The 12,524-nt window shown below is 36.9% G+C and overlaps 1 protein-coding gene across 1 annotated transcript in view; it reads right to left on the reverse strand.

The window, feature by feature from the left end:
• BMP6 (bone morphogenetic protein 6) overlaps window positions 1-12,524 on the reverse strand; it is a gene marked incomplete at its 5' end in the record, with an annotated part of 137,500 nt that overhangs the window by 19,289 nt on the left and 105,687 nt on the right. The window contains one exon of the mRNA XM_025044913.1: window positions 10,888-11,080. Coding sequence (XP_024900681.1) covers window positions 10,888-11,080 — 193 coding nt within the window. The remainder of the gene's footprint in view (window positions 1-10,887; window positions 11,081-12,524) is intronic.

Raw genomic sequence — 12,524 nt, forward strand, 5'->3', positions numbered from 1 at the left:
AGAGTGTGTTGATAAGAAAGATGAATAATCACACTGTAGAAGAAATGAAATCTCCAGGGTTAGTGAGAATTAGCGGACATGACAAGCCTGAATTTCTCCTAAGATAGGCTGGGCCCCCAGGAATTTGTGTTGTTTCTCTGCCACACTTCCCTGACTCTACAGTAAGGATAATGCTGGTCCTCACTGCTTAAGAGAACTGTGGTGTAAATGAACACAGTCCAATACCTGAGCATAGAAAGACGTCAATGAGGAAGTCTCAAATTTTGATGTTTAAATCTAGGATGCTCAGGTTCCTAGAAGGGAGATGAGGTAAAGCACGGACTTAAAATAACTGGACTAAATGAAAAGAGGAAGAACAAATATTTACTGTGTGTTTTCTATATGTGGGCATGCACCAAGAGCCTCTCTTTTATTACTTGGGAAGCCCCGAGAGGCAGGTCCTATTATTGTGTTTCTTCTACAGTTGACAGCACAGAGACTAGAGATGGTAAGTGTATTAAAGTCACAGGCATTAAACAGGGTGACTGGAACTTAAAATCAGAGCCCAGGCTGTTAGCCACCACATATCTAAAAAACAGTCAAGAAAAGTCCAGGGCACAGGTTGAAAACTCTGAACAAGGGCTCAGAATAAGGCAAGGAATTAGAATCTACTGCACATATGGTCCAACATCAGGTGGATACAAAAAACACATTAAGATACTCAGGACTGGCACAGGATCAGAAATCATGAGTGGGTTCTCATAACGGGGTCAGGAGAAGAAGAGATCTGAGATGGACTGCCCAGTCTCGCCCTATTCTTCCTTCTAAGCAGAATGTTCTCTGTCTAGACGGAGACCATCAATGACATGCAGTCACACAGCCAGGGTGAGGGACTTTAAGAATTACAGCTTTATGAAACAACTTTGTTGGTTCACCCTCAATGCTTCCAATAACTCAGGTATTTGAGACACAATTTATAGCAAGTCACTAAAATGGTTCTGGTCTGGCACACATCTATTTACTTCTCTTCAATGACACATGGCCTTCTTAGTCTACCCACTCTGTAAAAGTGTAGCCTCAAACAAGATGTACCTAATTTCACTATGTGAAAAACAAGGGTTCCCTTTAAACTCTCACTGTAGCAGGGCTGAGGTATGTTGTTCCCATCTAAAATATGTGTTGCAATCAGATAAAGAATCCTAGGGTCAAGCCAAATGACCACCACGACTAGATTATTTGGACCCTCTTAATAAGATGACTGACACTCAAGTGAGCATACCATGAAAGAAAATTCTGAAACAAGAGAGAGATAAAATTTTGAATGAATTTATTGCGAATTGTGTTCTGAACCAACTCATAGACCCATTTCATAATGAATATGTGTTCCATCTTCAAGGATCAATAGTGTTATTCTCAATGTTATTCCAAATCGAGGGCATGAGTGTCCTCATATTGTGACCATCCTGGGAAAATGAAGTCCTTAACAATTAATAAGCCTCACCAGAAATTTCTAGAAATTGTCAAAAATACACCCTAGGGCTAGAGTTGCCTGACAAGCAAACCACTCATAAGACTTGTAGAATTGGTGTTTGTGGGCAAGGTCATTCCTGCCCTTGTCGGAGATACTCCATCAGGCTGAGAAGCAGATGGCATCATGGGCAAACACAGTGGGTCTTTCTCTCCTTTGCCCTTGGAAAAGGTCAAGAGGCATCTGAGCTCCTGGTTTTGACTTTTCCTGACAAATGGTACCCATTAAGGTTACACTACCCAGGACAAAGTACAACTGTGCTTACTACTAACCATTTTATTAGAAAAATATTCTTCATAAAGTAGAATTTATAAGTAAGAAGCAAGCAGATTTATGAAATATTTGATAAGGTTAGTCTGTGGCTTGTTTCTTTATTTTTCATAACATTCCTTTGCCATTTATGTGTCTGGGCTTAATGGTAAACTAAGATATAAAACAGCATACATACATTGATGAACCAAATTTATGCTATAAGAAAAATTCAATTTTCAAATATAATGAAAGTCAAAAGTCAATCATTTTAGAAAATTAGATAGTAAAGAAAGGATTTGAACTTTTTCCTTATGTAATGTATCACATATGGAAAATTATGTCTAAACTTTTACCACTAAAAAGATAGAAAAGAAATAAGATTTGAAATCAGGGAAAACTGCTACACACACATATGCTAATGAATTTGAGTAACAAGGATTAACGAACTTTATTATTATATAATTAGCTAAGCTCTCATTGATTTTATGCCACTGATATTACCCAAATTTCACCTCAAGGACTAGAATAATATGAAGAGAAGTTTCAAATGACAGACACCTTAACTTTGTAAGGGATACTTCATCTTCACCAAACCAACACAAATCACTTTGCTGTCAGAATTTTAACATATCAAGCCCTTACATGGTGTTTACTATGTGACTATACTAAGTGCTCTTACATATGTTAACTCCTCACAGCCACCATAAGAGGTAATAGTATTAACAGCATCACAGTTTGGCACATAAGGAAACTGAGGAACAGAGAGGTTAAGTAGCTTGTTCACAGTAACACAGCCAGTAAATGCAGAGCCGGGATTTAAAACCAGGCAATTTGGCTCAAGTGCAACATATGTTCTTAGCCCCTGGAGGGCTTGTTCGCACAAAGACTTCTGGGCTCACCCCAGATTTTCCAGGGTGGGGCCTGAGAATGTGCACTTCTAATAAGTTCCCAGGAGATGCTGATGTTGCTGGTCTGGGAACCACACTTTGAGAGCCATTGACCTATGGCATAACTCCCTGTCTCTTAAATAGGGGTAGTATTACTTTTGCCTGTTTTCTAGACTTAAGGTTCAAAGCTATCTGCTCTCAAGATTTCTTACTCCTCTCCCTAAACAGGGCAAAGCAAATGTAGGTTATTTCGCAGTAAATGATTGATTGTCTTATGAGTTGTCCTTACCCTCAAGGATGATCAACCTAGACTAATATTTAGAATCACAGGTAAGACAAAGTCCAAAGTAGTAGTTTTATTAGAAGGCTTGCTTCTATGTGTCTAAGACAAGGAGAGAGGGGAAGGTGAAAGATTATTTTATACAAATTCACGGCTACCTAGCCTGTCCTCTTTGACCACATAAACAAAATAATGTTCCCATACTCTCGGGTATACTCTGACATGCCCTAGTGACCAAGTACAGATTGAACGAAGAGTTCTACCACCTTAGATTCATGTTATGTGCAAAGCTTATATGTTTTAGACGTTATGAACAATCCTACATTTCCATATCCTTGTCCAATATGGGGAAATAAAACAGCAAAAATACCACTAATTTGTGATTTTTTTTAAAAAAAGATGTTTCACAAAATAATCTTAACCACTACCATGCATGGCCTGCCTCCCACAGTGCTGGACATCCTGGTAAGGAGATGCATACACCAAGCAATCCATTTCTGGGAATGAATAATACAGAAGGCATAGTTTCCAGAAATAAAAACCTATTTCCTTTTCTCTTTCATGTTTACCAAGTGGATAAGCAGTTCCCAAACAACAGTTTCCTCTGCCCACCACACCCTGACTTCTCATCTCCCTCAAATTTAGCATTCTTTTGCGTGTATGTAATTCTTTAGGATAACTTTAATTCCTCTCTGTCACATTATTTTCTACACTGTGCCTTTGCAAAGAACATAACACAGGCTGGGGAACAAGGTTTGGTAGCTTCTTGGGTCTTTTTCAATATTAGGTAAATCATTCTAAGTATAAAGAACGTGCACTTAACTATAAAGATAAAACTAACTAGTTATATAACCTGAGCTGTGTGTCAGTTGTGTTATCCTTGTTTCAGGGGCAAAGGAACAAATGCTGAAAAGTTCAATGCTTGCCTGAGGCCCACACTGAGTGTGCCAGAGATTATCAAGTCAGCAGTAAGATTTCAAGAGTCCCTGAGGATCATACCTATGAAAGACAGATACAGAAAGAGAAACAGGTATAGCTGTGCATGGTGATAAAAGGCTTTGATTTTCTTCTACCAAACTACAATAGTATTCTATCCCAGCTTTCTCAGATTTGCCCTTCTCTTCAAAAGAGAAAACAGTTTCAGCAATCTCACTTTTATCACAGTGATGATAAAAGTTCACGACACTTCATTTCAGTAGGCAGCACTGAAAATCCAACAGAATTCATTGGAGTGATCAGTCTATTTAAAAAAATGCTTTCCCAAGGAAACTGTCCTCTTAGATCCTGGAACTGGGTCAACTACTGGGTTCAGGTCTTGTTTCCAGAACTACACCATGGTTAATGAATCAAATATCAACATTCGTGGGGATTCGTTATAAAGATTTCCCCCCAAAATACGATACTTTAGAGATGTATGCTTCTGGCTATGATGTATCAAACTAACACTCCCGCTAAAAATAGTTTAAGAAAAAAAACCTGTTTAAAGTTATCTCAAAGCAACCAACACAGGCAATATTTAATGAGTAAGGATCTCAGAAAGAGGTAATAAGCCCTGTATTTACTGTTCCCTTTTCATCTCAAGGCATTTGTTAATTCTTTATGTGAGGCACAGATGCCAAACAGAAAGGAGCAGCAACCTAGAGCTTGAAGCAATATCACTGGCTGGGGATCACTAGAGTTTAAGGCAGTTAGGACTTAAAGGACTAAGGTCCCAGAGGAAAGGGGCTGCATAGAAGTGAGCTCATGCAAGTGATCTCATAGAAGTTAGGGTTCACTTCCTCTAGGACCTTGGCTCTTCAAGTCCTGGCTGCCTTGAACTCAAGTATTTTGCCAAATATTAAGCTGTGTATGCATAGAGTAAGAAGCTGAGAAAACAAGCAGAAAGAAACTGCCAAGAGGATAAAAAGCAAAGCAGACTTTTTGGCAGTCTCACAATGCTGGGAAGTTAAAAATTAGAGTTCAGAGCCTACTAAGGAAGATTAGCTCTGGTAAACATCCCAGACCTTCAGCTGAGACCCCCTAAAAGGCTAAACTCTATAAGAAAGGCAAAACCAGAAACCAATGAGCCTTAATACATCCTGAAACCCAGCCTCACCAGGAACAAAAATAACAAGGTAATCTGCTTGCATTTTGTCTGCTTTCTAGAAAAAAAGAAATATAGTCTAGAAGAAGACAAAAGTATCTAGAACTATTTTTCAAAAATAATGTCCAGAATTTAATTTTTAAATTATCAGACATTCCAGGAAATAAAACCAAATAAGGGAAAAATCAAGAGAACAAACAGATAATGAAAATAGATCCATAGGTGATCCAGCTAATAGAGTTGTCAGACATGATTTTTGAATCTAGTCTTATATAAAGAGAATAATAAATCACAAGCTGGGCTTGTTCCAGAAATGTGAGGTTGGTTTAACATTTTACAAAGATTTAATGTAGTATATCGTATTGACACTATAAAGGAGAAAAATCATATAATCATCCCTAAAGATTCAGGAAAAAATTTGATAAAATTCCACATCAATTTCTAATTGAAAAAATCCACTTAGCAAACTGGGAATAGAGGAGAATTTCCTTAATCTAATAAAGAGTATCTATAGGAACATTTATAGCAAACATCACTCTAAATGCTCAATCATTAAATAATTCTCCCCTTAGATTAGAAACCTGACAGGGATTTTCAATCTGAGATTAGAAATCTGACAGAAATCTGAATGGAATTCAGATTCAAAACAAGAAAAAAATATATAAGAATTACAAAGGAAGAAATAGAAGTGATATTTATAGATGGCATGATTATATTTACAGAATTTCTAAACTAGTACACAGAAGAATTATTAGAATTTATATGTGACTTTGCTAGGTTGCTGGATAAAAGATCAATATATAAAAATTAATTATATTTCTATATGTGAGCAAAAAAACAATTAGACACTGAAATTTTTAAAAGCTAATAATGCCATTTACCATATCATCAAAAACTTCAATACCTGGAATAAGTTGAATAAAAATATTCAAGACAAAAAAACTACAAAATATTATTGAGATAATTTAAAGAAAGCCTAAATAAATATCTTCTTCTTAGATTGGAACACTCAATGTTAGTAAGAGTCAATTCTTCTCAAACTGACTTTTAGATTTAATGCGATCTTAATCAGAAGTCCAGCAATTTCTCTTGTAGAAATTGAAGCTCCTATTTTACAATTTCCATGGAAATGCAAAGGTCCCTAAATGGCCAAAAAAATCTCGAAGAATAAAATTGGAGAATTTATACACCAGACATTAAGGCTTCTTAGAAAACTAAAAGAGTTAAGTTTCATGGAAGAAGAAGAAAATTAACTAATGGAAGAGAATAAAGATCCCAGAAACAGACCCATACATATATGAGCACCTGATTTAGAAAAAGATGTGATTGAAGTAAACTGAAAACAGAAGTATTTTCAATAAATGGTACTGGGTCAATTAAATTTTTTTATTCTTACACAGCTGGGATATTGAATCAACTTCACTAACTCACATATGATCTCAAACACCTATTATTATAGTTTAGCCCATTCTGCTGAGCTAAACATTTCCATATCCTACTGCCTCCTGGGCATCCCTACCTTGACTCATCTACCAGGTCATGTCCAGACTAGAACTTATCTCCATCCTCCTTGCCTGACCTCTTCCCTTGGTCCTATCTCTGTGACTGGTTCAGAGTAGCATATCAAACTAAAAAGTCTAGAAAAATGTGTATTTGCCCTTTTACAGTTATTTTCTCACCTGGGACAATTATATTCTATCTGTAAAATAGATCAGAATTGATGAATTTTATCAAAAATTTAGTTTAAGTAATAATTCAGTCTGGGATTTTTCCCAGGACCCCACTAACATGGCTTCTGAGCTGTCCTTAGGAAATCTTCCTCATTTTGGAAACTAACTCTGTAACAGCATTGCCCTGTTCACTTGATTCAGAGATGCATCTCTTCATATCTTAAAGATTCTGAAGTTAAGAAGAAACATATAAACCAAACTTAAAAATATATACAAAAAACAAAAAACAAAAACTTTGCCTGTCTGCAAACAGAGAAATGAGTTGTGATGCTGCTTATACCAGGAAATATTGAATTTTAAATTTGGTAATTATTTCTTACTTTAAATGTCATCCAAAGAACTGCACCATGATACAATATGGAAAAGATAGGCTATCACTACCGAGCAATGCAATTGCCAAAACATATATAGAGTACAACATGGAATTTCAAAACTAGCGGAGGTACGTGTGGTCAATTCATGTACCAAACAGGACCATCTTTTAGACACTGAACATGTCCCTCTGTTAAAATTTCTAACTGGCTTTCAGGAGATGCTCTTTAACTTGTGAGTATACAAAAAATTAATTAAGACCAGTAAAAGTATGTCTTTAGCCACATAAGAAATGTAGATGAATGTGATATTCTTTAAAGTTCTCAAGATTGTACTGTTAATCTAAAAATAAAGATCATGAGTACATGTTATGAAAAGCAACATGCTACCATCATGCTATTATAGATGAATATGAAAGGTGAGCAGCCTGTACACTTCAAGTGTGAAGACAGCTTAGTGTGTATGAGTTGGAGAAGAAAACAGTGAAGTAAATGGACAAATACATAATACTGTGAATAAGTACAAATATTTCTGTGTAAATTTATTCTAGTCTTTCTTCCTCTTCATACCCCTCCTCTAGAAAAGCTGTTAATAGATCAATGTTTGATCAGTAGATTAACAAAGATTTGCAAAGGTTTTCCATAGGAAGGCCTTGAAAGTCAATGTAGCAGGGCCTGAATTTTGACAGACACATTCTCACCTCCAACGGCTATCTCACTTGCCATGCAAACGGAAGTGCCCTTGGGATATTCCCAGCAAGGCTAAAGAGATGAAGATGTGGGGCATGCCAGAAGGAGACGGCTTACCTCTTTCTGGCATTTCCCCTTAATCTTGAGACTGTCCCCATGTCATCATCACGGTGACTTTTGGGAAGCTGAGCAGACAATAGTTTGGGCGTAATTTAGACTTGGCAAAATTCATGTGTGCCACGTTTCCTTCTCCAATAGGTAATATGCCTGCCCAGCTTATCTGGCAGGGTCATGGTTAAATCCTAATGAGGAAATGTATGAGAAGTTCTTTTCCAAATTCTAAGTACTACATAAATGCCAATTTTTGCTAGTGTCATCATAAAAACATAATGATTTATAACACCAGGTATTAACACAAAATTCATCTTAAAATATAAACACCATACCATAGCACAGAGCACATCTAAAAATCAAAATGCGAAGCACATCCTGTGCTATTCTGATTTAACTGTGCACACTGTTGGTTGTCTGATCCCATCCGCTTTATGGGTGGCTCCAGATCTTTACTGGACTTAGATTCTATCTCAGGGATTATTCTCAGGTTTTGAATAAAGTTTCAAATGTTTCCCAGTTCTTACTCAAAGCATCATCTATTCAAGTAGTCACTTTTTTTTAACTTACCTGGTCCAATGATTTCTTATCAGTCATAGGAATATGTTTCTGTAGAGTTCACAGCAATGGCCTATCTTCCAAGAATCTTTTTTGACTCTCCCTGGATTGGGCTTCCTAGCTGCCCCTTATATCAGAAAGGCCCAATGCCTAACTTCTTCTGCCTTAGCTGAGTATACGACAGCATTGAAAAACCTGCCTTTTTTTTCTTTTTCAAAGAGGCCAACCATTTTGCACCACAAACGTTTGTTAAGTTAATCTAGCAAATACCACAAATTTCACTTAAACATAGATTAGACAAATAAATTTCTTCACAAGCTTGGAAAATTGTTTTCAGCCAAGATACCCCAAGACAGTGCAGATGGGAGATCGAACCTTCCCCAGGAGTCCTGCAGTTAAATCTGGAGGCCTCTGGAGGGCCATTAGGAGACAGCAGGAGGACTGGGCTCCTGGCCCACCCATAAGAAAAGAAAATCTCCTCCTGGCCAACCTGGAACCCTTAGAAAGTATGAAATTCTCCAAATTCTCCCAGTATTTCCCCTTTCCTATGCACAAAAATTAAACACATCTGATCATCAAATACTCCAATCCTAGAAGGCAGAGGAATTACAACTCCACTTTGACAGAGTCATCAAAGCTTGGGACTGTTTGAGATTTTGTTTTCCAAACTTACTGCTGGCCTTGAGGAAGTATGACACCACCATCTTAGGCACAAGGCAGTTGTTCATTTTTGGCTGAAATTCAGTATAAACCTTACAAATGGTCTGCTAGCTCTCTTTTTAAAAATAATAATAATTTTTGAAAAAATGTTATAGTTGCAAAACCCCCAATCTAGTATTTTCACTATAAAGTTTTCCTGCAGGACAGAAGAAAACATGAATTCTGAACAAAGTTCTGAGCCAGAATGGTACCAGGAGATTATTTCTACCAGAGAAATATAATGGGACAAATAATTAGACAAATTGAAAATCAATGGCTAAAGCATTTCCAGTAAATCACTAGAAACCAATTCTCTCTGAACTAATAAAAGACAAAAATTTAGCCAGAAATAATTTTATCTTCTTAAAGAGTCCCTTACCAGTTAAGTCATTAAATATACTTTTATTTAGCAGTGAAAATGAGACATCAGAAAACTTCCCATTCATTCTGAAATTTTGGTCTGTTCTGAAGATATCACAATGACTATATTTTACTTATTATTTAATTATTCCAGCTAAGAATTGACATACAAAATCAGTGTGTATGTTCAACACCATGAGGTGTCCATGAAGCCTGGCAAGTGTCCTTCATTCTTCCTTATTTCCCTCATTAGAGATTTGAATATGCATAAGGGCCAAATGTTGGCAGTGCTCTCAATACTAAAATAAACCTTTATGGGCAAATTAACATTCATTATTATTTTCGTGTGCATATTTGTGACAGACAGGTTTAAGTCATTCCTAAAACCTTGGGGATTCCTGGGAAACCAATAGACTTCCAGGACCAAAAGCAAAAATCTAGACTTAGTTCATAAAACCAAAGTTGGCAAATCTCTATTTATAGAGTCTATAAATGTGGGGTTCCCTCTCCCTCTGCATTCTTTCTTCCAGGTTGTCATATCACATGCTGAGTTTCCACCTCATGCACACTTAGAATTATGCAGCAATGCTAATCTACTATGCATCAGGCACTCTGTTCTCCCCAAACTGCTAAACTGACCCCTAAGAAGTAAGCAAAATTCAAGGTCATTGGCTTGTTTTCTGTGTGCTAGGTTTGAACTAACTGCTATAATACTTTATCCCTCAGCCCTTCCTCTAAAAATCACTCCGTGGAACCGTGGAAGTTTTTCTTTATTGCTAGGAAGTCCCATGAATGTATTTCATTGCAATTTTTTTTCTGAAACAACCTGGCCTCATTTCAAGAAATAAGACTAATACGCACATGGAAAAAAAAAAGTCTATTATTCTCTTGTATTTGAATAATAATAATAATAAAATACATTCGAGACACACACACATATACACATACGCTCACTTACTCAAAGATATATCATATATAAGATGTATAGCATGTGTATATATCATATGCACAAATACATAGCCTTCTATTCACTTGAATTAGTACCATTTGTAAGCATCCATACATAATTTTCACATGTGAATTTATTTTAGCCACCTTCAGCATCATTCAAAGTAGAGACTAAACAATTATGGGAAACATTTATTCCCAATAAGTTATATGTTCTCTGATCATAAAGAATGCTTAGTAAACACCATTCACTGGCTTTCTTAGAAAAAGAAAACTATTTGAAAAATCTTCAACTTAATAGCAAAAAATCTTCCTGCTGGCTAAATACTACAATTCAGAATACACCCCTCATCATGCTCATGTGTGGCCCCTGAACTTCAAATCACCTTCCACAGACATACTCAGGGTTATATGATGACAGGCTAGAAAAGGGGGCCAGCCCCACCCTTGGGGTTCCTTGAGTCTTCATACCTGTGCTGATGCTCCTGTAAGACTTGATAAATGCTGATAAGAAAAGTTTGGTTTTTAAAACTCCCCACAACACAGTCCTTGTAGATTCGGAATTCTGCAGCCGTCACCGCCTCACCCTCAGGAATCTGGGATAAGTTGAACTTGAACTCTTTGTGGTGTCGCTGGCGAGGGGAGAACTCCTTGTCGTACTCCACTATAAGATTAAACAAGAGAGAGTGACAACTATTGTTACTTGACTAAGTGCCACAGACTCACCTCAAAAAAAAGTCTCTCCGTTGTAATTCATAAGTAGATTACCGGTCACCAATGGCTATTAGAGGGATGGGTTGGTGAAAAGAACATTGGCTAAGCTGTCAGACAGGCTGGGATTAAAATCCTTCATTTTACTCAAGGATTAAATAAAATTCTTAGATTTTACTTCATTTAAATACTTTAAATACTTAGTTTAAGTTGCACGAAAGCAAGTTATTTAAATTTTTGACCTCAGGTTTCCTCATCTGCAAAAAAAAATGGGAATAGTATGACTTCACAGGGAGGTTGTAAGAATAAGGAAAATAATGAATAAGAATGCATCTGGCGATCCTGATCCCTCTTATCCTCTTCCAGCCCCCTTTTCTTCTTGCTGATTTTCCCCTCTCAAGTTAGTTCATCTCTCACCATCAGCAGTTGACAAGACCAAGGATAGCCCTGAGCTGACCTTTGGCAGGGGTCGTGCTGGTGGAGAGAAGAGTGAGCAGTGCATTTTGCCTGGGCCTGAAGCTCCAATGTCCTCAAACTTTGCCTGTTATTCAGTGAAACTTTTGTTGAAGGGTGTAGGGTAAAGCTTCATAGAAAATGTTGCTCTAACTAAAGTCGACTACCTTCTCTCTGCTGGTGGAAACTGAGGGCTGATGGACTCTGAGGGGAGGGACCTCTGTGCTGTGAAGCTGCTGGAGTCTCCATTTAATCTGTGCTTAGAACCCAAGTATAAGAACAGGGATGTGGAAGTAAATCACCAATGCAACTTGCTATTTTCTAATTTTTTTTTTAAACTGGGAATTAATTAAGTCTAAAAGCTGGTTTTTTTTAATGAAATATTTTCCCTGCATGAAGAGAAAATTATGAAAAACTAAAACTACCCATTACTATTTTTCAGAGTTGGCTTTCAGGTGTCTATATAAAGTCCTATGTGAGAGAAATGTTATCAACCTCAGATGCTTAACTCATAATCGTAGTAAAAGAGAAAAAGTAGTGCTCTGCTTCCCATCATAAATCTTTGGCTCTTTTACCCAGACTTTAGAAATGCTTCTGCCTTGCTGTTCCTGTTAGATTTTTTCTTAATGGCAACTTCAGTGAAATCTCATGAGCAAATTAATCCTTTATGGCAAAGTTTTCCCAGGGATTGCGAGTAGGAAAAAAATCAAATTATTTGCCACCTCCAACTGCCCACTTCCTCCCACATGTGTTGTTCTCCATAATCACCAGAGAAAGCTTTGGAGATTTAGCTTCTTTAAAAAAAAAAGAAAGCCAATAACTCTTAACAAGAACTTAAGACTTCAATGGCATTTGCAGAAGCTAAGGAAAGTTAAGCCATCTATAGGTATGAGATTTTAAATAAGGAATTTCTGAAACTGCCATGTGACTATGCAACAAATCTT

This window comes from Pteropus alecto, unplaced genomic scaffold, assembly GCF_000325575.1.
Source record: "Pteropus alecto unplaced genomic scaffold, ASM32557v1 scaffold121, whole genome shotgun sequence".
Taxonomy (NCBI): Eukaryota; Metazoa; Chordata; class Mammalia; order Chiroptera; family Pteropodidae; genus Pteropus; species Pteropus alecto.